We start from the raw sequence: 27,753 nt of genomic DNA, 5'->3' as shown, positions 1-27,753 counted from the left end.
TCCTCATACATAGTCCTCTCAGGCATGTGCCTGTAGTTTCCAAGATGTTATTAGGCTGAAGTTATTAACTGTCTTGACTGAGTCCTCATAATTACTGTCTATTAGCTTTAATTGAAGGGATGAGGTACTTTGCCTCCTGCTGCATACCTGGTAGTTGCACAGGTCTCACCCCATAATCATGAACTCAACTTGAAAGCAGAAAAACGCATCCCGTTATTCTCAACCTTTCCAGTTTCCACAGACCTCATGTCGGTCAAACAGTGGGACTGTCACTTCTTAAAACCACTGCACTCAAAACCAAAATGAGTTTTCAGATCAGTGTTTGCAGATACACACTGAAAATAGGAGCTATAAATAGTTCATTGTTTATTTATTTATTTTTAATATAAGGAAATGTTGTCAGCGTTCGTTTTTAGGGCATCCGTCCCACACTGATCGATCTGTTATTTTCTAAGGGCACAGACCCCTGTTTGTGTCAGACTGCAGACTGGCCTAGATGTCTCACCTGGATGGCAACCCTCAGTATTGGAGCGCACGCAGCCTCCCGCTGAATTCCTGTGGCAGTGGAGCAATGTTGAAAGCAGATGTGTACTGGTAGAGGGATGCATTATTAGGTTGTGCAACTGATTATTTAGCCAAGAATAATCACAATTTTCATATCACAATTCCATTGACAAAGGTCCAGGCTACTTACGTAAGTCTCTTTTTCATACTTTTTAATTGTTTCATTGCCAGGTTTTCAGCTTTAAAAAAAATCTTTGTTTGTAACTTGTATGGTAGACTGAAAACGTAAACATAGCTCCACTGCCTGCTATTCGGAGCTCTTCAGACAGAGGTTGAAGTTCTTCTCTCCCCCATTCCYACAGCTTTGACCCGACCTGGCTGTCAGTCTCATGTTACCCCCTCACTCATGTTGAGGCGTCGCAGAACACAATCATTCACATTCACTGCATCGCATGGCTGTTTCCCTGCATGGACATGAAGTTTAGCCTAGTAGGCTATGTGATATATCCTAATGGGTGTCGGTTGAACACAAACACGTTTAGTTTGCCATCAAAATATTTGATATAGCCTACGACTGTACTGTGTTTGCATGCTGTCAAATAGAGGCAAGCCGAACTTCGAGAAATGGTTCTGTAGTGAGTTTTTTTGGAGGGAAAGTTATTTGCAAGTAAGCTGTGTCATGAGTCAAGTTTGTTTTGACAGATGTGAAGGTTTTAAAGCAAAATGTCTACAAGGTCGGTAAAATAAGGAAGCCTTAAAGGTTCAATGCAGCTGTTTTTATCTCCATATCAAACCATTTCTGGGTAACAATTAAGTACCTTACTGTGATTGTTTTCAATTAAAATGATAAAAAAGAAACAAAAATAGCTTCTTAGTAATGAGACATTTCTTAAGTAAGAATTTTGGTAGGTCTGTCTTGGAGTGGTCTGAGTGGGGAGGGGAAAACTAGCTGTTATTAGCAGAGAGGTTTGGAACTCTCTTATTGGTATATTAGCTAATTGACCACCTAGTGATGTCACCAGACAGGCCAAAGCTCCATCCCACCAAAACAGGCTGAAATTTCAGGCAGTATTTTTAAACCGCTCTTACACTAAAAGGGCAATATCCTMATTTTCACAATTTCACAGTACTATTCCAACCTCATAGTGTGGAAATGTATTTAAAACACAGGAAAATCAAATGTTTGACTGCCGTGGGTCTTTAAAATGTTGCATAGTTTATCAAATCAATCAAGAGGAATAGAAGCTACGTTCAGTAGATTTATTTTTAAGGCTATATGTTATCAGTTATGATCTGCTAGTAATAGTTTATTACTATGTTCAGGGGGATTTCTGCACTGTAGTACATTTCCATCTACTAGTGCACTTCCATGTCTATCTCTGTCCTAGGCATGATACGGATGAAGTAGACAGTATTGTGTGGGAACTAGTGAGAAGTCGTTTTTCCTCACAACCTCAGCCATTAGTCTTAAAGGGAGATGAGGTTCGCCCAGGACTCCCCTTCACATTAGATTGAGTGCGATTTATTCATCTGGGTTTACGTCAAGTCTGTTTCAGCGGGGGTTGGACTTGGGCAACGTTCCAACTTCACAACCGTGCATTACCTGTGAAAGGCAATTCACTGCTTTTGAAGTGTCAAGCGAATCATGGTTAAACCGCAGACATTCTTTTTTTCCCTCTTACTCTAAAATGTCCCAACTGAAGGTATTTTACATTACACATAGACATAGCCTGAACATATTCTATCATAGGGGCTGAAACTCTAGCATCATAAAGACTTGGAGACCTCTGTTTAATCTCATTCTGTTGGAACCGTTTTATACATTTCATAATGTAGAGAGAGCGCAGGCTTCCCTGCACACAGGCTGCCAATTCATACCCTATCATATTCATACTTTATAAATCACACTTAAGACAAAAATGGCAATGAAGAAGCTAGAGAAATATGGTTAAAGTGACTAATATTTGCTGTTTAGCTATGAGTAAATTAATGAAGATTGATCCCTTAACTTTTGTCTTGCATGTACCTGTTCCCAACCTCTTCCTCGTCTAGAAAGAGCAAGTTAATAATCTGTTTTGCTAACCGTTCGTTGCATTCTGTTCAGATCTGAGTTTTGAGCGTGAACCCTCGTGCGTTTTTCTCTCATTCTCGTCCCTTTGCCCACACAGTTCCCTGGGCTCAGGCATCCACACGCTCTCCTCTTGCTGCTCAGCTCATCAGCTCTGTGTGAATAGAGTCAATGTTCAACTGAATGTCAACATGGCTGGCTACAGTAAAGAGTTAACTATGCGCCTGTCTGCTTTTCCTCCCATTTTTTTCTGCAGAGTGGCAAACCCCGCGCCAGGCCGGCAGGAAGAGGACCATGGCCCTGAGCGACGCCAATGGTGACCTCCTGCTCCTCAGCAATGCCAGCCTGCCACCCAGCGCTACCACGATGGCCAGTGGCACCAGCAGCCCAGCTTCCAGTGCCAGCCTCAGTAACACGGAAGGAGGGGACGTCAGCGTTGTTTCCACACCTAGAACACAGCAGAGGCATAGGCACCAACCAAGGCCAACGCCTCCGCACAAGGAGCCCCAGCAGAGATCCAGAGTGAGTCAGGACGGAGGCGCCGTCAAGCAGAACGGCTCCCTTAGGGCCCCTTCCTCCTCCACCTCCTCTTCACACCTCACAGACTCTCAAAGGTTGGCCAAGCTCCTGCCCTCCGCACTTTCCACCACCTCCTCCCTCTCGCCTCCTCAGCCTCCTCCACTGTCTCCACCTCCCCCGTGCTGCCACCGCTGCCCATTCCATCCCCCCCTGTGCTGCCACGGCAACCAGCAGGAGTGCCACATCTTCCAGACCCATGCCCCTGCCCTGCCCCTTCACCCGGGCTCCTGCTGCCTGCAGGCCTCTCCTCCATCCCTTTGTTTACACCACCGCTGGCAGGAGCACCTCCAGAACCAGCCCAATGTGGCCGGCCTCAGGTACGTGTGTGATGACTGTGTGTTTGTGCTTCTCTCTGCCATGGGGTGGCCTCAGGCATATCTCTATTACCGTGCCTCTCTAACAGAAGCCCTTTCATTGCATTTCCCTGCCGAATGGGTGGTGACTAAATGCTTACTAACATGTCACAGTTAGGGTTGCAAAGAGAGGAGGGTTGCAAAGAGAGGAGGGTTGCAAAGAGAGGAGGGTATGTTAGAGAGGACTTTCGAAGTTTACCAGTAAACTACCAGAATTTGGTAGCAGTTGTGAATAAAGACAATAGTTGCAGAGTGAATTGAAAATGCCATTGTTGATTAGATGCTTTTTTCATTAATTTGGCTTTTTTTCTCTTGAACCAGATGAACACTGAAAAATATGGACACGGATATAAAAAATGAATACATTATACAGTACCAGTCAAAAGTTTGGACATACCTACTCATTCAAGGGTTTTTCTTTCTTTTTACTATTTTCTACATTGTAGAATAATAGTGAAGACATCAAAACTATGAAATAACACATATGGAATCATGTAGTAACCATAAGTGTTAAATCAAAATATATTTAGCCACCCTTTGCCTTGATGACAGCTTTGCACACTCTTGGCATTCTCTCAACCAGCTTCATGAGGTTGTCACATGGAATGCATTTCAATTTAAAGGTGTGCCTTGTTAAAAGTTAATTTGTGGGGGCCTCCCGGGTGGCGCAGTGGTCTAAGGCATTGCATCGCAGTGCTAGCTGTGCCACCAGAGACTCTGGGTTCGAGCCCAGGCTCTGTCGCAGCCGGCCGCGACTGCGCGCTGTGTTAAGAAGCAGTGCGGCTTGGTTGGGTTGTGTTTCGGAGGACGGCTTCCGACCTTCGTCTCTCCCGAGCTCGTACGAGAGTTGTAGCGATGAGACAAGATAGTAACTACTAACAATTGGATATGACGAAATTGGGGAGGAGAAAAGGGGTAAAATTCAACAACAAAAAAAGTTAATTTGTGAAATTTCTTTCCTTAATACGTTTTAGCCAATCAGTTGTGTTGTGACATGGTAGGGGTGGTATACAGAATATTGCCCAATTTGGTAAGAACAGCTCAAATAAGCAAAGAGCAATTACAGTCCATCATTACTTTATAAGACATGAGGGTCAGTCAATCTGCAAAATTTCAAGAACTTTGAAAGTACTGTTGCAGAAACCATCAAGCGCGATGATGAAACTGGCTCTCATGAGAACCACCACAGGAAAGCAAGACACAGAGTTACCTCTGCTGCAGAGGATACGTTCATTAGAGTTACCAKCCTCAGAAATTGCAGCCCAAGTAAATGCTTCAGAATTCAAGAAACGGACACATCTCAACATCAACTGTTCAGAGGAGACTGCGTGATTCAGGCCTTCGTGGTCAAATTGCTGCAAAGAAACCACTACTAGAGGACACCAATAAGAAGAAGAGACTTGCCTGGGCCAAGAAACATGAGCAATGGACATTTAACCGGTGGAAATCTGTCCTTTGGTCTGAGTTCAAATTTGAGATTTTTGGATCCAACTGCTGTGTCTTTGTGAAACGCAGAGTAGGTGAACGGATGCTCTCCGCATGTGTGGTTCCCACCGTGAAGCATAGAGGAGGTGGTGTGGGTGTGCTTTGTAGGAGACATTGTCTGTGTTTTATTTAGAATTTATGGCACACTTTACCAGCATGGCTACCACAGCATTCTGCAGCGATATGCCATCTCATCTGGTTTGCGCTTAGCCCTTCAAGCTGTGTAAGGGCTATTTGACCAAGGAGAGTGATGGAGTGCTGCATCAGATGACCTGGCCTCCACAATCACCCGACCTCAACCCATTTGAGATGGTTTGGGATGAGTTGGACCGCAGAGTGAAGGAAAAGCAGCCAACAAGTGCTCAGGATATGTGGGAACTCCTTCAAGACTGTTGGAAAAGCATTCTTCATGAAGCTGGCTGAGAGAATGCCAAGAGTGTTCAAAGCTGTCATCAAGGCAAAGGGTGGCTACTTTGAAGATCTCAAATATAAAATATATTTTGATTTGTTGAACACTTTTTTTTTGTTGGTTACTACATGATTCCATGATGTGTTATTTCATAGTTTTGATGTCTTCTATTATTCTACAATGTAGAAATGAAGAAAAACCCTTGAATGAGTAGGTGTCCAAACTTTATATATTGTGTGGTGTGTGTGTAATATATATATAATATATATACTGGTACTGTGTGTTCATACATACACATATATATATATACTATATATACATATATAAATATATATATATTATATATATATACATACATATATATATATATATATATATATAATATAATACATATATATACATACATATATATATATATATAATACATATATATATATATATATATACTACATATTATATAATATATATATATATATATATATATATATATATATATATATATATAATATATCACATATATATATATATATATATATATATATATATATATATATTATATAATATATATACACATATATAATATACACATATATATATATATATATATAATATATATATATATATATATATATATATATATATACACATATATTTATAACATATATTATACAATATATATTATATATTATATATATATAATATAATATATGTGTATATATATATGTGTATATATATATTGTATATATATATGTGTATTTATATATATGTGTATATATTAATGTGTATATATATATATATATAATATATATATATAATATATATATATATATATATATATATATACAATATATAGGTATACACATATATATATAATATATATATATATACTATATATAATATATATATATATATATATATATATATATATATATATATATGAGAGAAATTATTCAGTTATAAATTACCATAGATTACCTGTAAATTACAGAAGATTACGGTAGCATACCACCCTAGTCACAGTGTTTAGCGATGATGTTATAGGTGATATGCAGTACCATATGTACATTACTGTTTAAGAGTATGTACATACATGTAACTGAAGCCTTGACTTTTTCCCCAGTTATGCTTCAGAGGAATGTGTTTTGAGTCAACTGTATGTAGGGCAGGTTTTAAATTCTGATAGTAAAATATCTGAAACATTGTCAACATTTGCTATGAWTACATTAAATTGTATTTTTTTTCATTACACCATGTCAGGCATTCAACTGCTTGCATGCCACAGCATTGGACCCTGTATTGAGAAATCAATACATAGTTTTAAGTGCCTTCCTTTCTCTTCTCACACATATCTAAATTCAGCTGTATAATCCCTCTGCCTGCCTGTTGTCCCAGTCCTGAATGTTCAGCTATGTGGAGGTCCAGGTTGTTGTCCTCGGGAGATAACCTGTAGGCCCAGGGGTCAGCTAAGCCAGCAGATGCAGGGAGGAGGGGTCAGCCAGCCAGGCACCCAGGGAGCACAATACCAGCCCCAGAGCCACCACCCTCCCTGCACCCCCAAGCCCCAATGAAAGAGCACTTTGAGAGCCCCGGGGGCTCCAGGGCCGCTGTCCCTCCCCAGGCCCCAGACCATCCAGTCAATCCACAGTGAATGTCCCCCTGGCCTCTCCCAAGCCTCACCTCGCTCATCGGCTCTGAGGCTTTTCTAGGAGAGGTGCTGATGGTTTGATGATCTGTCTGTCCTATTTCCCAGACAAACACAAAACACAATGATCGAGTCACAGCTCAGCCAGACTCGATCATCTCTGCAAGTATGTCTCTCCTCCCTGCTCCATCTCCCCACCTGTAATGGTGGACCAGAGGGAGAAAGACCCTCAAGTACATGTATTGAACGTACACTAAGAATAAACAATAGTTTTGACTCCTGTGGGAGTTGTATATGTTTGTTCTTGGCGGTGTATGACTAGTTAGAGGCTTCGGTAGAGTTTTGTCCTGGGACATGTGAGTTGAAAGTTTGAAATAAAAAAAAACAACAACAAAAAACACATGTGACTTACACATTCCCTGCGTTCAGACTGGGATGGTGGATTTGAACACATTTTTTGGCAAACATTTCTTTAAAAGGGACATATTTACATCTCGTTTTTCACCCCTCCAAAGCACAGACTGGACCATTATGAAACTGGAACCATTTCATGCTTTTCCTAATCATTTACACAGTTCTATATTTAACTCCACAGCAAATAAAATATAAATATTGAAGATGGAATTATTTACTCAGCTCCTCTTCATGGTAGCAAGTACTTTCGGGAGGTTGATTTGTGTAAGACTATATTTTTGCTTACTTTTCGCATGGAAATGTCCTGCCAAATGGGTTAAGATCCCTGTAAGTCCATTAGAGAGATGCTCTCTGTGGGTGGCTGTGAGAGCTTCGGTTTATGTACTCGTATTGGGTGGGTACAAACTCCACCCACGCACATTATGCAGTTGGGTGGGAAAATGTGGCRAAGGATAGCATTTCAGCCATTTGGATGCATTCACTGGCATCTGTGGCTTTCATAAAAACAATGATATATATATAATCCATGTCTGAATGAAGAGCAGATGTTCCTCAGCCATGTGCCTCTCTAATGTTGAACGGCTCTGTATTTAGTAAACAGGTCCCTCTTGTTCTGTGATGGCAGGTTTGAATTAAAGGCCAATGTTGAGTTGCTCTCAAATCCGATCCCCTTTACAGTGGTATTGTGCCTCCAATGTCTCCAGAGAGATTGGAGATTGGAAGATAAGAGAGAAGGATAAGCCCGGCTGTCTGGTACAGTCTCCCAGTCCCTGGCTGGCCCCAGACGTTCAGGGCTTTGGGCCTCTCCTTTTCCCCCGTGTTGGAGCACGGTGCGCCAGGGAATCCCTCTTCGCATGGAGGGAGAGGCTTTTTAATGCCTCGGTAATTTGAGGGTACGCAGTCAGACAAGATCGTGTCAAATATCAGTTTGATCTCAAAGGCTGTAATCCGCGAGATTAGGCAGAGGATTACGTGTATGATCACAGCACTTGGTCGTTACGCCCAGCTATGGAGACCCCCTCCTCCTTCCGATAAGGTTGCACTGGAGTTCTTTTGTCCAAGAACTATACAATCAAGAACTATAGAACTCCTGTTGAGACACATGCAGCGTATTAATCCACCCATTGTAAAATTACTGTCTTTCTCGATCTCTCTGTTTTACTCTGAGAAGTGAATGGATATATCCTTGGATGTAAGGATGGAAATCCACTATGAAGGAAAAGGTCAGCTCAGCAGAACGGTTGAGCAGAGGAAGGATCTATATGGTGGTCTGGGAAATGCATTAAGATTGTCAGTGTCTGGTAAGATGGTGACTGTTTTCTATGATTTGAGGATCAGGGGGAAACGATCAGTCAGAGCAGTAGATAAGTCTGTGACCTTGGGAAGTCAGCTGTTTGGCTGCCGTTTGACTACAGTTAGCCTCATCTCAATAGGTTTTCGGGCTCTGGGTTCTTCCAAGCCTGTAATTTGTTTTGATAGAATGCTCTCAAGGCACCTTTTCAGCTCCAGCTGCACTCCCAGATAGAGAGTGGCATCTACCTGTGCTGCCGAGACTGGCCTGACCTTTCATGGCTGAACAACCCCCAAAGAGCCCGCTGACACTGAACTATCCAGGGTCACGTCATGATTATAACCTCTCTCTCCACTCACCCGTGGAGGGCTTTTGCCCATGCGTTGTTTCCTGCTACATTCCTGTTATTCTAGCGGCCACAAGTTTGAATTGGTTTCATGCCTTCTCGGAAAGCAGGCATTCCTTCCCTTTTCTATAGAAAGGTCTATTTTTGTTAACTCACGCCTGTTTGATTTTGTACTCAAGTACAGTTTTTTGACTGGAGGTAGGGGGTTTCCCTGGTGCACAGGAACACGTATAAAACATGACACCTCATCCGGCCTGAACGTTTCATTATATTGGATGAATTTAAGAATTCCTGAATTCCTGTTATATTGGATGAATTCCTGAATTCCTGTTATATTGGATGAATTTAAGAATTCCTGTCAGCTGAATATGACATTAATTCATAGCCTGTCGTTTATAAGAACTCCCGAAGGTTTCCCTTTAAACTTTTTATTAAATTTTTTTAGATCATGACTCGTATCTTTTCCCCAGTGAGAGATCTCTTTTGGAAACATTAACTAATATACCAAACTGTCTGACAGCTGCAAGCCCCGACCGGCCAGGCGGCCTGAAAATGATCTTTGTGCTATGGATTTCAGGGTGCCAGTTTGACAAGGATTTGCGCATTATCAAGAATAACAACTGTTTGCGATGCCTGCTGCGGTCTGAGGAGCCTGGAGTCCTCAATGTGAACCCTTGTGAAGTAGCAGCAGGGCTTTTCATGCTAGCATTTTATCCATTTGGCCCATTAACCACTATACAGAGACATCCATCACGCCCAGCCTCAACACTGACTGCTAAAGATGCACCCTGGTGTCTGTGGGGAGATCAGGGGAAAGGAGAGACGAGCACCGCCTGCCCCAGAAAGACACAAAACACGAGGGAAAGCAGGGATGGAGGGAGGGAGCGGCCTGCTTCTATTTTATCTCCACCCTGTCATTCCACAGAACTACCCAGTTGGCTTCGAGTGTTCTGCATCTATGTGGTGTGGAGTGAGTTAAGCACAGGCAGTAGCCTAGTACACCACAACACACACTCCAGCCCATTCCTGATCAAGGGAGGGGTGTGTGTGTGTGTGTGTGTGTGTGTGTGTGTGTGTGTGTGTGTGTGTTGTGTGTGGTGTGGTGTGTGTTGTGTGTGGTGTAGTGTGTGTGTGTGTGTGTGTGTGTGTGAGAATGATTTAGCCTGCTACATGAGTTCAGGGAGAAGTTCCACTGAGAGACAGGTCAACACTACTCTGTTTCTGCCCCCAGGGCTCAGGGTTGCGATGTTGTAGATAATGTTTTTACCCCATGCATACCTTTACACAGGACCAACAGAATTGGGCCAAAAAGCTTTTTTCTTCCCCCTCAGGGACAATTTATCACCTACTTTGACACTCCGAGACACTTCTGCCTGTTGTAAAACTTGAGCAATTGGACCCTCCGGGCCTGTTACTTCAGCAGTTCATTTGCTGTTGAAGGTGGCAATCTGGGTCTCTTAAAAGCTTGTAAGCCGCGTTTGTTGATGTTAGACGTTTTCACCTGAAGAAACCCAACTTAATGATCCAAGTTACATGTTGTTAAGTCATGAACATTTCAATAAGTTCTAAAAACCAGAGGTAAGTTCGCTCCCTTTTTCAAATGGCAGTATTATAATGTAAGAGGAGGGATAGAGCGGGGTCGCTGTGGCCTTAGTGTGGTGTTTTTCCTTATTCCTCCCTGAAGGATGAGTGATGGGAAGAAGTTCACCGAGGACAAACGCTAGTAGTGTGTCCCATGTGTGAACCTTCCCCTACTCCGGCTGCTCTCGTCCACGGGTGAGGGAGTTGGGGGGTGAGAGGGAATCAGGGGGTGAGGCAGCTGACCCCCGTACCTGCGCGGGTGGATAATAAGAGGGGTGAGCTCCCAGTGGCCCTGCTCCAGATCCCGCTTTATACTGTATGGCCCCTGAGCATGAGGCAAAGCAAAGCCCATAAAGGTACCCACCCAAGATCAAAGAGCCATACTATCCTATAAACCAGGATCAAAGCTGGATCTGAACAGCACTCTGTCATAACTTCAAATTAGGTTGCTCTCTTTTTTTTCTTCTGGTGGAGGGAACAGTTGTTGAGGCTTCAGGTGGATGAAAGGCTGGCTGGCTGGCTGGCTGGTATTATCTCCACACTCTGAGGCTCTAGGCCTGCACTACAGGTTCTCCCACGGCTGACTCGGCTCCCTGGGGAAATGGGCATAACGGAAGATTTGATCATGTTTGTGTAATGCTTTAAAAATAGTTACTAGCATGTAACATGAGCCCTTGTGGATGCCCTTATAACAACCTGTCCAAGTGGTGTATATAAGGTCAAGGAATAATTGCTCACTCGTATGTACAGAATTGCATGGTTTATTTCGTTTATAATGGACCTTCATCAAGATGGGTCCAGTAGGTACACTTCGCTCCAGTGCTACAATCAGTGCTACTCCCCTCTCATTTGTTCTTATAGTAGTTCAAAACCTGTCTTGAGAATACACTGTTGTATTTTTCATCCTGGATTGAATGAATATTCACACATTTACATGAAAATGCATGCAGCTCAGTGTCCTGACGTCACTCTGATGTACTGTAGATGTGAGGGTTCCTCTGAATCACTTTGCTTTGTCTCTTTCTTTTTTTTCTTCTCCTGCCTCTGTGCACTTGGTGAACTTAGCTAACGGTTGGAATGTTGCAGTTCGGCCGGCCCCCTCACACTCACTCTCTCAGCCCAGAGAGGACAGGTCGGACTCCATCACTGACGCTCAGCCTCACAGTCCCAACAGCCCTTGGCCGTGGTCTGCAGCTCACCAGACGGCTGTGTCACCAGACACCTCTAAGATGTCACAGCGCCGTCTTGCCAAACCCTCTTTGTCAAGAGCTGCGGTTAGAGCTGGAGAGCCTTCAGACACTGTGGCCTTAGATGGCCTGGAGAGAGCAGAGAACATGTATAGAGTAGTGTAAAGAGGATGTCTGGGGAGAAGGAGATGAAAAGGGTGAAAAATTGATCTCTTTACGCAAAAAATACTCTGACTATCTCTGAGATCAGTCCCAGGGCAACGAACAGTAGCATGCTGGATCAAAGAGACACAGGCAGGAGCTAGAGGCACCGCTGTGCTTGAAACTGGATATTGTGGCTAAATAGAGGAATATGTGGTGCTTGGGCTTTTTTTTTATGTGTTTACCTTTCTGTCTAGACATGTATGCATCTTATCACATACGTCTTAATGGAGGGCGTACCTTGACATTGGGCCAAATGATGAGTGGGAGGTTTAGTCTCAAAATGGCCACCACAACAGGCAGGGCAACTCTAGCCTGGTTACCATTCTGTTGAACTGTTTAGCCAGCATGACAACTGCAATAGAGTTGGCTAAAGCAGTAACAGTGTGTCAACTAAGGGTGGGCAGTTCATGTCAAGCATGCTAAAACGTCCAGATCTCCTTACCAGGCGGCTTCCAGGACTTAAGTTGTTGGACGTCTTCATAAAGACACTGGGAGAGGAGATGACTGGTCAGCACAGCTGCTTGCCGTTGGTTCCGCTCCTTGACTTTGTGCAGTAGAGGAGTCCCGGTCATGCAAGCAGCAAATGGGAACACAGTCTCCCATCTTTCAGAAGCCCAGTCCTCCAGGTCTGACGGCGGATGTTGGACGTAATGGGTTGGGGCTGGCAGCTGAAAGCGATTGGTTCCGCTGCTGGAGGTCTTGTGGAGGGCTCTGAACGTGTTCAGTGACTTAGACCTGTTGTTCTGCCATAGGAATAGGCCAACATACAACACACTCGTCTGGTACTGCCTCACGTCGAATCTGTGTCAAGACTGACATGACATCCATAGTTATGTTTATGATATGAGATGTGTGATTATTCATTAGTATTGGTGGTTGGGCGATATTAAGATGGCATCGTCTATCGACGATGATTGACAGCTATTGTCAATGGTGACGACATTGTGACGTGACAGACGATGGTTTAGCCTATTTGAACTTGACAGGTGCCCCGCAGTAAAGAACGGAGTCTTGCAGCAGGGAAGCACACAAGTGACATTCCTAGTAATTTGCCTGTTCCTATTTGCTATAGCTTTTTTCAATAAATATGTGATACAGAACGCAGAGAGGAATGTAGTCCAGACAGAGCGGAGAATTGTCCAGTCAGAGAATATTGTTTGTCGGATGCATGGGCTTTAGTCTATAGCCTAAACCCATTCATATTTTTTTWAATGTAATGTACACCTTAACTATCTTGTGTTTTAGATGTTTTAAAAAAGGGACTAATAATGAGATAACAAATAATAAAAATGACAAGTTTAAGCAAAATAAGTTATGCAGACCTCCAATCGAGTTGCAAACCAAATGGCCAATAACCCATCCTCATTCCTCCTACTGGCCTATCATAAAAGCCTTAAGACAAGTTAAAGTTATGAAAAGTGGCTTATTTCCCAAGTATTCTAGGCTACAAAAGGTCCTAAAGTTGTGGCTTTCAAAAATAACCAGAATGAAAGTCTATAGCCTAAGCCAAGGCTATTCTCAATCTCCGGTTTATGATGGATGAAACAAATGCTTTTCCGCCCTATTTTATTAGGCAAAATAAAGCAATTATTATCCAGTTCTGAAGACCACCCGTTCCTCATCCGACAGTTATTGCTCCATCACAGCTCACCACACATATACAGTTGAAGTCGGAACACTTCGGTTGGAGTCATTAAAACTCGTTTTTCAACCACTCCACAAATTTCTTGTTAATAAACTATAGTTTTTGCAAGTCGGTTAGGACACCTACTTGTTGCATGACACACGTCATTTTTCCAACAATTGTTTACAGACAGATTATTTCACTTATAATTCACTGTATCACAATTCCAGTGGGTCAGAAGTTTACATACACTAAGTTGACTGTACCTTTTTAAACAGCTTGGAAAATTCCAGAAAATGATGTCATGGCTTTAGAAGCTTCTGATAGGCTAATTGACATAATTTGAGACAATTGGAGGTGTACCTGCTGATGTATTTCAAGGCCTACCTTCAAACTCAGTGCCTCTTTGCTTGACATCATGGGAAAATCAAAAGAAACCAGCCAAGACCTCAGAAAGAAAATTGTAGACCTCCACAAGTCTGATTCATCCTTGGAAGCGTTTTCCAAACTCCTGAAGGTACCACGTTCATCTGTACAAACAATAGTACGCAAGTATAAACACCATGGGACCACGCAGCCGTCATACCGCTCAGGAAGGAGGCGCGTTCTGTCCCCTAGAGATAAACGTACTTTGGTGCGAAAAGTGCAAATCAATCCCAGAACAACAGCAAAGGACCTAGTGAAGATGCTGGAGGAAACGGTTACAGAAGTATCTATATCCACAGTACGAGTCCTATATCGACATAACCTGAAAGGCCGCTCAACAAAGAAGAAGCCACTGCTCCAAAACCGCCATAAAAAAGCCAGACTACGGTTTGCAACTGCACATGGGGACAAAGATTGTACTTTTTGGAGAAATGTCCTCTGGTCTGATGAAACAAAAATATAACTGTTTGGCCATAATGACCATTGTTATGTTGAGGAAAAAGGAGGAGGCTTGCAAGTCGAAGAACACCATCCCAACCGTGAAGCATGGGGGTGGCAGCATCATGTTGTCGGGGTGCTTTGCTGCAGGAGGGACAGGTGCACTTCACAAAATAGATGGCATCATGAGGGAGGAAAATTATGTGGATATATTGAAGCAACATCTCAAGACATCAGTCAGGAAGTTAAGCTTGGTTGCAAACGGGTCTTCCAAATGGACAATGACCCCAAGCATACTTCCAAAGTTGTAGCAAAATGGCTTAAGGACAACAAAGTCCTGACCTCAATCCTATAGAAAATGTGTGGACAGAACTGAAAAAGCGTGTGCGGGCAAGGAGGCCTACAAACATGACTCAGTTACACCAGCTCTGTCAGGAGGAATGGGCCAAAATTCACCCAACTTATTGTGGGAAGCTTGTGGAAGGCTACCCGCAGCGTTTGACCCAAGTTAAAGGCAATGCTACCGAATACTAATTGAGTGTATGTAAACCTCTGACCCACTGGGAATGTGATGAAAGAAATAAAAGCTGAAATAAATCATTCTCTCTACTATTATTCTGACATTTCACATTCTTAAAATAAAGTGGTGATCCTAACTGACCTAAAACAGAGAATTTTTACTAGGATTAAATGTCAGGAACTGAGTTTAAATGTATTTGGCTAAGGTGTATGTCAACTTCCGACTTATACTGCACACACGCACACACACACACACACAAACCTGCTCCATGCTGCAGCTCCTCCTCCAGAAAGGGATATTAGAAAAGATTTGCCTGCACTTAGGCTCTGCTCTTTCAACAACATTAACTTCCGTCATGATTCAACCAGTTGCGTTCGATTTTGCATTATAGCCCAACTGTCGTTATTTTATTTTTTAAATACAATTTTGGTTGGCCAATAGGGGGTGAAATGGCATATGGGTACATACATAATCACGATAGGAAAAAGGCTGACATCGCCCAACCCTAGTATTGCTAAAACCGGTTTAAATGTTCATCGTGGACCTAGCCTATTTAGCAAACATCTGAACACCATAAGTGACTAGGCCTACGTTAAATAATTCACGACACGTAGACGGTCATTATTGGCATAGTGACTCGTGTATTGCGTAATTCGCCCTTCTCGGACTAGTTGACAAAGATGTCTGCTGGTTAGCACAGTGCAGGGTTGGTGATGGCATGTGCAATACCCTCACATTCCTTGGACTGTGGTTCTGAAGCCCCTGGACTCAGGGGGTTAAGCTGGTTGCTATAAAGAGAGAGGCCACAGGATAATAAAGACATCTCTTGGACAGCTTGTAACTATTGGCTACAGTGTTGAAATCCGGCCTGTTTGCCTGGAATTTGCACACGCCCATATTTCAATCCCAAGAATGTGGAGATGGCAGGTGTGACCTCCAGACCCAGTTCACTGGCGGATGTAGCTGTCCATGTCCCTTCTGCACTCACACATACACACTGCGCTTAGACTTATTATACAGCAATAATCTCTGATTCAGACTCATTTTCTCATACACGCTTGCATCCAGAGGCCTTGTTATCTCCAAAAAGACCTTGTCAGAGACCTGAGTTGTGTAACTAACTTGTAAGTACAATGTTACAGTATTATTTCTTACAAGCTTGTATGTACCTATAATCTATTTAAGGTATACAGTGGAAGTTGATGAACTTAAAGGGATACTTCTGGATTTTGGCAATGAGGCCCTTTATCTACTTCCCCAGAGTCAGGTGAACTCGTCAATACCATTTTTATGTCTGCGCCCAGTATGAAGGATGTTGGCGGGAGTTTCACTAGCCAATGCTAACTAGCGTTAGCGCAATGAGATACTTTAGACTGCCAGTCACTGCGCTTACGCTAGGTTGCAATTGTGCTAGTAAACAACTTCCTTCAAACTGCACGCAGAGACATAAAAATGGTATCCACGAGTTCCTCTGACTGTCTCCCTTTAAGTGCATGCTTGTGGCTACTCCCTGATGATCAATATATATATATATATATATCTTCTTTTTTTACTCAACATTTCACTACAATATGTAATGCCTAATGCATCATGCTGATATTTGGATTTCACCCTCAAGCCAATCTTACAATTCCATCGCTTGAATGAGCCTCTAATTGTGTGCAGTGTTCCAGTGAGTTTTAATCACGGGAGCGAATAATTGAGAGTTGACAGTAATTGCTCTTGCCCTAACTTGAAAGCTTCATGCAGCCCCCGATTTCCAGAAATATCTGCCGTGTCTGTTAGCAGTTTTCCCCCCTCAGCTCTGTGACCCCTGACCCCTCTCGCCTCCCTTCACTCCACCACACGTCAACATGGCCACCTCAGCCTAACCCAGCCACTGCTCCAAAGTTACTTTATTTATTAACCCAGTGATCCATAAACATTCCCCTTTCTGATAAATAGAATAACATTTAGGAAGGGTAACTGTTGTAAGTTTGTGGAAGAAATGTGGGGAGTTTGTGTGAAGGGGGACTGGGATCAGAGGAGTGGGAAAAACCAGACTCGTGGTTTGTCATCCTGCTGGATTTAGAGACTGTGATCATCAGTCAACGGATTTCTCCTCCACACCCCACTGCCGCCTCCTTAAAAAACATTTTTAGTCTGCGTTTCTTCACATTGCTGCTCTCATTGACAGATTGGATGACAGAGAATTGAGACACAAAGCTTGTCTTTTGAATGCCAACTTCAATTCCTAATCTAGGCCTATACTTTTTTGAAAGCGAAAAAAAACAGTTGAAAGTTTCATGTGGAAGCCATAGTATCTGAGGATTCGGATATCTGTCGTGAATCCACAGTATAGTCCTCTGTTTAATACATCTTATTTGTCTGAAATGCAATCATGATCCAAAACAGATCTCGCAGATAAATAGGCAGCAGTGCTCTTTTTGATGGCTCCTCGACTAAAGATGTTTTATGAATCCAGTCCAACTATTTCCAATAACTCTACTTCATTCTGAACCATAATATCTCTGTCCCGAATTCCGCTGTTCAAGGCCCCTACATGGAAACTAATGGACAGCACAGAAAAGCAATAAATTAAGTTAGACTTTTCCATGGCAAACAATGCTAACTTAAGGGGGATATGTTTTTCATTAGGCATTGTTAGTATCAGGCTGTAACATTTTAAAAGATGAATCCCTGGCTATTTTTCTTGAATGCAAAATTATAGCAAGGAGTCACACTCCATTTCTATGTGGTAGTGTTAATGGGACTTACCTTGTCTAGAATATGCTAATTGTTCTAAGCCAGTGCCATACAACATCTGGTTGTCGTATTAACATGTCCAGATAACTTTAAAGGGGATTTACTGCCTCCCCAGAAGTTGTTAGTGGTGAAAAATTCCCGCCAATAGCTTTTGTTCATCTCTGCCTCACCGTGCCATGGCAACCACTAATTATAGCATTCCATGGATTCCCTTTTAAAGGGAAGGAGGAAAAATACATCCATCTCTTGGCCATATTGCTCCAATCACGCTGAAATATCCTGTGTGCTGTGATTGGCTGAGGCAGAGGATCGTCTGAGTCCACTTCCTGTTTGGGATACTGATTTCCTTGTTTTCGTTTCTTGTGTGTAATCTTACCTAGTCCCTGATGTGGGCTGTGAGGTCTGTGCCAAATTGTGACTGGTAGTGCAATACTCATGCAGGTTGCAGTGAATAGAATGTGGATAAACATCAAGGTTGCAGTAGAAATCATGATGTCCTTCCTTGGACATGAAGTTAGGACAGTCTGTCCATTTCTACAGATTTCTTTGTCACAGCTGTGATCACGTGAGTCTGTCCCCGTCTCCTCTCTGTCATTTGCTGTCAGTATGAGCATTGTGTATATTGTATGTGAAGACATCTCCAACCCACCCCTTCCACCTCTACTCTCCCCCCTGCCCTCACCCTTCTGGCCTTGCTCTTATCTGTACCGGGTCTGTGTGATCCGGTGGCAGTATCTGATTCCCTCTGACTCATGCTTGCACTCGGCAGCCCGGAGGCTTCCCACTGCTCTGGGAAGGTGCTGATGGGAAGTCCAGACAAATCCAGAGCAGCTGAAAGCTTCATATGGCAACGGGGAAGCCCAGTGCAGATCCTCTCTGTCTGTGTTTATGGCACAGGAGACATCACCACTAATGGGACTCTAGTCCTCTAAATCTTTTAGCTAAGCTTTACAGATTCTTCATGCACTGCAGCAGTGTGTGGGGTTTTTGTAGATTAGAAACACAAAGCTGACCTAAAGAAAGAGATTGATTTGTGTTGTCTAAAACAATTAGCGTAATAGATTCTTCATTCACTTGCACATCTGATTGGTATTTTTAAAATGAAAATGAAAAACGTTACACTCGGGAATGGGGCCTCTTTTTGGTTATGTTAGTTTGAATACTGCGAGTTGTTCCCCACAAGGTGTGTGCTGTATTGCTGCTCAAAAACATTTCATGAAAAAACATGTTCCCCCTGCACGGATGCCGAGGCAAATCTGGTTTTGATTGGCTGATGCTTTGACTCCTAAATGTAAACCTGATTTACCTCCCTTTGTTTTGCAGCCCTGCAAGGCCTTTTCGGTTCCCCAAAAGGTAAGACCCGCCAAAAATATATATTAAAAAAAAAAAATTATTAAGAAAGCTTTTCTCTCTCCTTGAGTCCATCAAAACCCAGCCGAGCTGTCATTCCTGTGTAGTGAATCATCAGCGTTATCGATGTGAAAAGGGCTCTCTGTACCTGGAACCTGCTAAAAGTCACCAATGCTCCATTACAAAAGATGCCTTTAAGTAGTTTCTCTCAAGTCAGAACACTGAATATACTTGAATAACTACAAAATATTAAATAATGTCATTTTAATGAGCACCTTCTACTCTTTTTGATGTTCTACTGGTGTATCCATGTACCCGTCTCTTTTCTGCGTGCTTATCAGTACATATAATATTCATATAGTTATAAAGCCATCAGCCTTGTGTTTAATCAATACCTGTCCTTCATCTCCAGCTATGCAGAGCTGATTGCTGATTGGCCAGTGGTKGTCCTGGGGGTGTGTACAGTCCTCATYGTGGTGTGTGCCCTGGTGGGTATCCTGGTGCCAGACCTGCCAGACTTCTCAGACCCTTTACTGGTGAGTAGGCCAAGCCGACGGAAGGCACAACACTTTCTCCATAGAAAATCTTGGTCCTTATTTGACCAAGATGGACAACATATTGTTTCGCACACACTAAAATCATTATACTGAGTGGATGTGAAAAGTCCAAGGTGAATTTCCTGGTTAACTAAAAAGATGTCCTCTATTTCTTCAGGGATTTGAGCCACGAGGCACGGCCATAGGCCAGCGACTAGTCACATGGAACAACATGGTGAAAAACACAGGGTACAAAGCAACCCTGGCTAACTACCCATTCAAGTATGCGGACGAGCAGGCGAAAAGGTAACAAGTATAACCACACAGATCCTGTCCATTTGATGTCATCCTCGTAACCCTTTAGTGAAGCAGGCTAGATCAGGTTTAGGCCTGAGATGGAGTGATGAATGCTGCTGAGAGACAGACAAGCAGACATACTAAATCTCAATCCCATCCTGCAAAAAGATCGGTGGGGAGGTTGTTCTATCCCAGGCCCATCTTCCATTACTTATCCCGATCACTGGGGGCCTGGTGAATAATCAAGGGCAGGTGTGTGTTTGCGCATGCAAGTATGTGGACTTGGGGGGCCTCCAGGGCCAGACCTGTCAGCAGGACTCTGCATCATTCTGCCTCAGCCCCTCAGTCTGCTCTGACAAACTCCTGATTAAAGGGCCATCCTGTCTGTCTCTGTCAGAGGATGTCACTCCCTGACCTGGCTATTATTATGATATTTAAAATAATGATAACAATATGATTGTATCATAAATCAGTAGAGTGATCACTATCACTGGCTTTGTCATCACTAATGGGTTGGCCTAAAACCATTTCCTTCATTTGTTTAAGAATGACCCTATTTTTAACTGCCTTTTTCATTTTGTTACCAAGTGAAAATCTAATAAGTATCTGTATGCTTTAAGTGGATTACATCTCATTCTTTCATGTAGATCTTCAGAATTAAAGGAACCTTTTATACAAATGTATGAAATGTCAACAGTGTAATCACACTTCAACTTTTGTATTCCAGTCACCAAGAGGACAGGTGGGCTGAAGATCACTTTGACAGAGATAAAAGACAAGCTGACTGGGACTTCAGTAAAGACAGTTTCTTCTGTGATGTCCCAGGTACAAACTCTTCACGCTTCTTCTGTTTGTCAAGTGTTTGACTGACAATGCTTGACTGTGATGAAATGCTAACCAGATGCTCTTTACTGTATGTGCAGGTGACAGATACTCTAGATTAGTATTCACATCTGCAGAGGGGAAAAACCTGTGGAACATACAAGCAATTAAATCTATGTGCAATTTGGACAATACACGGGTAAGTGGAACAGCACTGTTGAAGATGTGCCTCAGTATTTTCTMATTTCAAATGGTGCAATAAGCCCCATCATATTAGTCAGGTTATGGCTGGAGTCTATGCTGTCTCAGGCTGGAACTATCCTGACTTCCTGATATATTGGCCTTGTCTCCTGTTCTGATCTCCTTGGGTCAATAGTTCTGTTCTATTCTAGTCATACTGTTCTTATCTCCTGTTGTGTTGTCCCCAGGTGCGCTCCCACCCGCAGTACTGGAGCCTGTGCCAGCGCACCACTGACGCCTCCTGCTGCCCCAGCTGGACCCTGGGAAACTACGTTGCCATCCTCACTAACAAGTCCTCCTGCCAGAAGATCACAGAGCGCGACGTGTCACACACCCTCAAGATCCTGCGCTCCTGCGCCAAGTACTACCACAATGGAACCCTGGGCCCCGACTGCTGGGACATGACCACGCGCCGGAAGGACCAGTCTAAGTGCACCAACGTCCCCCGCAAGTGCACCAAGTACAACGCCATCTACCAGATCCTCCATTTCCTGGTGGACAAAGACTTCCTGAGCCCAAAGAACACAGACTACCTTATCCCCACCCTTAAACACAGCATGTTGTTCTCCCCAACAGAGAAAGGGGAGACCATGATGAACATTTACCTGGACAACTTTGAGAACTGGAACTSCTCGGACGGCGTCACCACCATCACGGGGATWGAGTTCGGTATCAARCAYAAYCTGTTCCAGGACTACCTACTGACGGATACCGTGTATCCAGCCATAGCCATAGTAATTGTGCTGGTTGTCATGTGTGTTTACACCCGCTCTGTGTTCATCACCCTGATGACCATGATCGCCATTATCAGCTCCCTGATCGTGTCCTACTTCCTGTACCGCATGGTGTTYGACTTTGARTTCTTCCCCTTCATGAACCTYACGGCCCTCATCATCCTGGTGGGCATCGGGGCRGACGACGCCTTYGTCCTCTGTGACGTGTGGAACTACACCAAGTTCGACAAGCCCAACGCTGAGCTGTCGGAGACGGTGAGCATCACTCTGCAGCACGCCGCCCTCTCCATGTTCGTCACCAGCTTTACCACGGCCGCAGCCTTCTATGCCAACTACGTTAGCAACATCACCGCCATCCGCTGTTTCGGCGTCTACGCCGGCACGGCCATCTTGGTTAACTACATACTGATGGTGACTTGGCTGCCAGCCGTGGTGGTGCTCCATGAGCGTTACCTGCCCAACATCTTCACCTGCTCTAAACCTCCCCACCAGCAGACAGGGTTTTGCACCCGCACCCTCTGGGCCAATCTGTGCCAGAAAGCAAACAAGTGCCTGTTCACCGTCTCTGAGGCTTCCAGGATCTTCTTTGAGAAGGTGCTGCCGTGCATTGTGATTAAACTGCGTTACCTCTGGCTTTTCTGTTTCCTGGCCTTCACAGTGGGAGGGGCGTACGTGGTGTGTGTCAACCCCAAGATGAAGCTGCCTTCTCTGGAGCTGTCTGAGTTCAAAGTGTTCCGCTCCTCCCACCCGTTTGAGCGTTACGACGCTGAGTACAAGAAACTGTTCATGTTCGAGAGGGTCCACCATGGGGAGGACCTGCACATGCCCATCACCATCATCTGGGGGGTCAACCCCGTGGACAACGGGGACCCCCTCAACCCCAAGAACAAAGGCAAGCTGATGCTGGACAACACTTTCAACATCGCCAGCCCGGCCTCCCAGCTGTGGATCCTCAACTTCTGCCAGAAGCTGAGGAACCAGAGCTTCGTGTTCCAGTCGGAGGAGCAGGACTTCACCAGCTGCTTCATCGAGACCTTCAAGCAGTGGATGGAGAACCGGGACTGTGAAGAGGCCTCTGTCTACCCCTGCTGCAGCCAGTCTACCTTCCCCTACAAGCAGGACGTCTTTGAGCTGTGCATCAAGAGAGCCATCATGGAGCTGGACCGCAGCACCAGCTTCCACCTGGACAGTAAGACCCCTGGGCCTCGCTTCGACATAAACGACACTATCCGGGCCATCGTCCTGGAGTTCAAGAGCACCTACCTGTTCACGCTGGCCTATGAGAAGATGCACCAGTTCTACCACGAGGTGGACACCTGGATTCAGGAGGAGCTGAAGAATGCCCCAGACGGGCTGAAATACGGCTGGTTCGTCAGCAACCTGGAGTTCTATGACCTGCAGGACAGCCTATCAGATGGAACGCTCATCGCCATGGCGTTGTCCGTGGTGGTGGCCTTCGTGGTCATGCTCCTCACCACCTGGAACATCATCATCAGCCTCTACGCCATCCTCTCCATCGCGGGGACCATCTTCGTCACAGTGGGCTCGCTGGTGCTCCTGGGCTGGGAGCTCAACGTGCTGGAGTCGGTCACCATCTCAGTGGCGGTGGGTCTGTCGGTGGACTTCGCCGTGCACTACGGAGTCGCCTATCGCCTTGCCCCCGAGCCTGACCGCGAGGGGAAGGTAGTCTTCTCCCTTGGCCGGATGGGTTCTGCTATCGCTATGGCGGCGCTCACCACCTTTGTTGCCGGGGCGATGATGATGCCGTCCACGGTGCTGGCCTACACCCAGCTGGGCACCTTCATGATGCTCATCATGTGCATCAGTTGGGCCTTCGCCACCTTCTTCTTCCAGTGCATGTGCCGTTGCCTGGGCCCCCAGGGCACCTGYGGACAGATCCCCCTGCCCAAGAGGTTTCAGTGCCAGGCTTTCAAAGAGGGCACCACCAACGTCCCCTCGCCCCAGGGCAAGCATGGCACCAAGTACCAACTGGACAGTCGAGGAGGAGAGGTGGAGCATGAGCATTACGAGCTGGAACCGTTAGCCTCAAACCAAAAGAACGAGGAGAAACCTGCAGAGGAACAGGAGACGTGCACCCAGCTCTATAATGGAATAGCCCCCCACTCTGCCCCCTGCACACACATCCCCTTTAAGAGCAAGGCAGAGCCTGGCAGAGGTCCCTGCTCTGAAAATGGACTGGGCATACTGGCGACTGACGCCACACCCAGATGCCAGTACTCCCATAACACAACCTGCACATGTGGAGATCCCCCTCACCCTCAGCAGTCTATGGGTATCCAGTGGAACCCCCACCCATGTACTCAAGCCACCCAGGACTCCCCATTCCCCCTCACAGGCAGCCATGCCAACAAAGGCCAGACCCTCCTTTCCACTCTGGACGCAGTCTACAAACCAATAGGTTGCCGTATGCACTATGTCCACTGTCCCCCAGCCCACTTCCACCACTGCACCCCGAGCAGGGTGCCCAGACAGGGCCCTCACAACTGCCACCTCAGAAACTACTGTGTTCACACTGTCCCCCTCACGGGTGGCCTCCCCAGGGACCAACGCTCTGCCCCAGACCCAGCTGGGCTGGAGGAAGTACACCGGACTGGAGCATCCTCTGGCCCTAGTGGCAGCCCCACCACCCCAGCCCAGACTCACAGGCCTCCTTCCTCTGCTCTGGGCTGCACGTTAGCCCACACACACACAGGGTGCTGCATAGCCAATCATGAAACACAGAGGGCGGAAGAGAAAACGGTAAACGATCCAAGGGATCAGAGCGTGGATAATTATGTGTCCACTACGATGCAAAAGGACGCTTGTCATAAGATGCCTGGCAACAAGAAGCTTGAAACCAGTACTACTCCCGTCACATGGGAAGAAAGTGTCAAAACGTGCAAACAGAACCCCAAAAAAGAGAGGGCATCCTCAGCCTCTCCCAAGAAACTCTACTGTTTTAACAGGACTTTAAAAGTAAAGTGCAATTCTGGCGAGTTTAACGTGCCAAAAGCTGAAGCCAATGTGCCTGCTCTTGCAATAAATTCAAAACCCGCATCTGAAAGTTTATGTTGACAGCAAAGAGACTATATCTAAAGAGTAAACTTTTGTCATATCAAGCTACCATGAGCAGTGTCCCTGTGCAATTAAAGTGTTTGGGATATTTCACTGACCAAGTGCCTTATGTCGTTCATGTAAAAGTATGTCCCTATATATTCTGTGATTACTGTTTCTACTGTGCAGATATTGGTTTGATCGGTCAGATGTACTGTATTATTTTTGAGTACACTGTAATTTTCTGAAGCTCTAACCTGTTTAAGGAATGGTGAACCATTGACTTTATTCCATAAGAACCACAGGCCTTAGTAGTCTGTTTCACGTTGCCACATGCCTTTTGGTCCAATATGAAAGATGTACTGTATGATTATAAAGTCATTTTAACAAGATTGTCTGTCTCTTTCCACTCAGCTCCTACAGAATGAAATAAAGTATCTCAAGGGTTTGTTCAAAGGGCACGGTTTGAAATAACACCTGTTTCATTGTCTCACTGCTGCTGGAGTCTTCAGAAGACTCAGTCTGGCCTGAGGCCACGGTGCTGTGCTGGGCTCTTTGCTCTTCTACACCACACAGACGTTTGATTTCTAATCTTCACTCCCCAAGAGCCTGCATCACATTCCAAGCAGGTCAGACTCCTACGCAGTAGGACATCAGCAGGTCAGAATCCTACACAGCAGGTCAGACTCCTACGCAGTAGGACATCAGCAGGTCAGAATCCTACGCAGTAGGTCAGAATCATACACAGTAGGACATCAGCAGATGCTCTTATCTAGAGCTACTTACAGGGGCAAGTGCCTTGCTCACGGATTTGAACCAGTGACCTTTTGGTTATTGACCCAATGCTCTTAACCACTAGACCATCTACACATGTAACTGAGCAATTTTCTAACAGACAATGCTGTAAAGAGAAACTCTAAAACCCAGGAATAGTAGAACTCATGGGTCCTATCATTTCATTTTGTAACATATCAATTACATTCTGTTTACTCCCTTTGTTAACTCCATCCAGGAAAAAGTATCCTAGAAATTGACCAATTCCATTCATTCACAAATCCAAACTTCCATTCAAAGTCCTGTGTTTTATTTGCTGTTCTGGCTCCTGCCATCCATCCCACCTAACAGGTTTCCCTGGTGGTCCAAGATCTTGGCCAAACCTGCTGCTGCAAAGCAAACATATACATTAGACCGCCAGGCTCTGCAGGCAGTATGACTCAGCACAGCAGACAGAGTTATAATTACACTTTCAGTCGTGAATTAATGTCAGATATGCAGCTCTGAACTAGGCTACCAGACACGTGTAATTATCTGTGAGAGAGAGGCCATGGTGGCACTGTAGCTCATCTCCCTTAGTCTCCGACACCGTCACCCACTCAAAACCACAGATCAGTTTTAACATTGATCAGGGGTACAATAAAACGATATGGTGTGAGTGAGTATAAATTCCTCAAGCAGCTGCCAAGTCCTCTTTTTAATTGTTCCACTCCTTTTCTATCTCACACTTTATTGGGAAAGGGTCAGACAGGAACTAGGCACAGACATTTCKTAGCTGTCAATCACACATCTAGTCTATCCCCCATCCCTGTTCAGCCTTGTCAATCACTGAGGGGTGCAGATGGGACCTCTGTCACTCATAGGGGCAACTGTTTGAACCTCTCACTGGCTGGAAACTTTCCAAAAGGACATGTCTCCTGTGTAAACTTGCCCCAATGTTTCTGCAGTCCTGACCTGGGGAATTCCACAGAAAAAACAATATGCACCTTTGACTGGGGAAAATGGCTATCCACATCTTTCTTTTGTGTGAACTCTCACTACAGGGAGAACTACAAGAAATACACATGGCACAAAGTGACAGACTAATCTCAGATGGTTAACGGAAGCATTCTGCCAATCTGATCTTTACCTGAGAAAATTGTACTCGGGGAGACTGCTCCTCATATCTAAGAAAGAAGGGCTTCAATCTACTCTATCATAAAGGGCCAGCCGCTAGTGAGTGTACTGTAAATTAGGCAGATAATGATGAGTGGTAGCCCATATTGCCTTGAGTTGAGTTCATTTAACTTGGTATTTCATCGTGCACAGCACATTAAAAGGAGTCTGAGGCACAGGTCGTATCCTGAAGTTCACCTTACATGGCTACCATAGATTGGGGTGGCAGGTAACCTAGTGGTTAGAGCAGTGGGTCAATAAATGAAAGGTTGCTGAATCAAATCCCAGAGTGAACAAGGTAAAAATCTTTTTTGCCCCTGAATAAGGCAGTTAACTCACTGTGTCCCAGGAGGATGACATTGTAAATAAGAATTTGTTCTTAACTGACTTGCCTAGTTAAATAAAGATATATATACACTGCTCAAAAAAATAAAGGGAACACTTAAACAACACAATGTAACTCCAAGTCAATCACACTTCTGTGAAATCAAACTGTCCAAGCTTAGAAGCAACAACTGATTGACAATACATTTCACATGCTGTTGTGCAAATGGAATAGACAAAAGGTGGAAATTATAGGCAATTAGCAAGACACCCCCAATAAAGGAGTGATTCTGCAGGTGGTGGTGACCACAGACCACTTCTCAGTTCCTATGCTTCCTGGCTGATGTTTTGGTCACTTTTGAATGCTGGCGGTGCTCTCACTCTAGTGGTAGCATGAGACGGAGTCTACAACCCACACAAGTGGCTCAGGTAGTGCAGCTCATCCAGGATGGCACATCAATGCGAGCTGTGGCAAGAAGGTTTGCTGTGTCTGTCAGCGTAGTGTCCAGAGCATGGAGGCGCTACCAGGAGACAGGCCAGTACATCAGGAGACGTGGAGGAGGCCGTAGGAGGGCAACAACCCAGCAACAGGACCGCTACCTCCGCCTTTGAGCAGTAGGAGCACTGCCAGAGCCCTGCAAAATGACCTCC

The 27,753-nt window shown here is 44.7% G+C and overlaps 1 protein-coding gene across 4 annotated transcripts in view; it reads left to right on the top strand.

Moving 5' to 3' along the window:
• Positions 1–25,241, top strand: part of LOC112068709 (protein dispatched homolog 1) — an 85,039-nt gene extending 59,798 nt beyond the window's left edge. For 3 of the 4 annotated variants that reach the window (XM_024135905.2, XM_070438280.1, XM_070438281.1), the window contains 7 exons: positions 2,829–3,468; positions 19,140–19,169; positions 19,579–19,702; positions 19,881–20,008; positions 20,727–20,824; positions 20,923–21,020; positions 21,250–25,241. In XM_024135905.2, coding sequence (XP_023991673.1) covers positions 2,867–3,468; positions 19,140–19,169; positions 19,579–19,702; positions 19,881–20,008; positions 20,727–20,824; positions 20,923–21,020; positions 21,250–24,870 — 4,701 coding nt within the window. In that variant the 5' untranslated portion in view covers positions 2,829–2,866 and the 3' untranslated portion in view covers positions 24,871–25,241. The remainder of the gene's footprint in view (positions 1–2,828; positions 3,469–19,139; positions 19,170–19,578; positions 19,703–19,880; positions 20,009–20,726; positions 20,825–20,922; positions 21,021–21,249) is intronic. The other variant, XM_024135906.2, reaches the window with a different exon arrangement.
• Positions 25,242–27,753: the final 2,512 nt, after the last annotated feature.

Source organism: Salvelinus sp. IW2-2015, unplaced genomic scaffold, assembly GCF_002910315.2.
Source record: "Salvelinus sp. IW2-2015 unplaced genomic scaffold, ASM291031v2 Un_scaffold655, whole genome shotgun sequence".
Lineage (NCBI taxonomy): Eukaryota > Metazoa > Chordata > Actinopteri > Salmoniformes > Salmonidae > Salvelinus > Salvelinus sp. IW2-2015.
The sequence above is the reverse complement of the archived record's forward strand: the minus strand, read 5'-3'. Positions and strand labels throughout refer to the sequence as shown.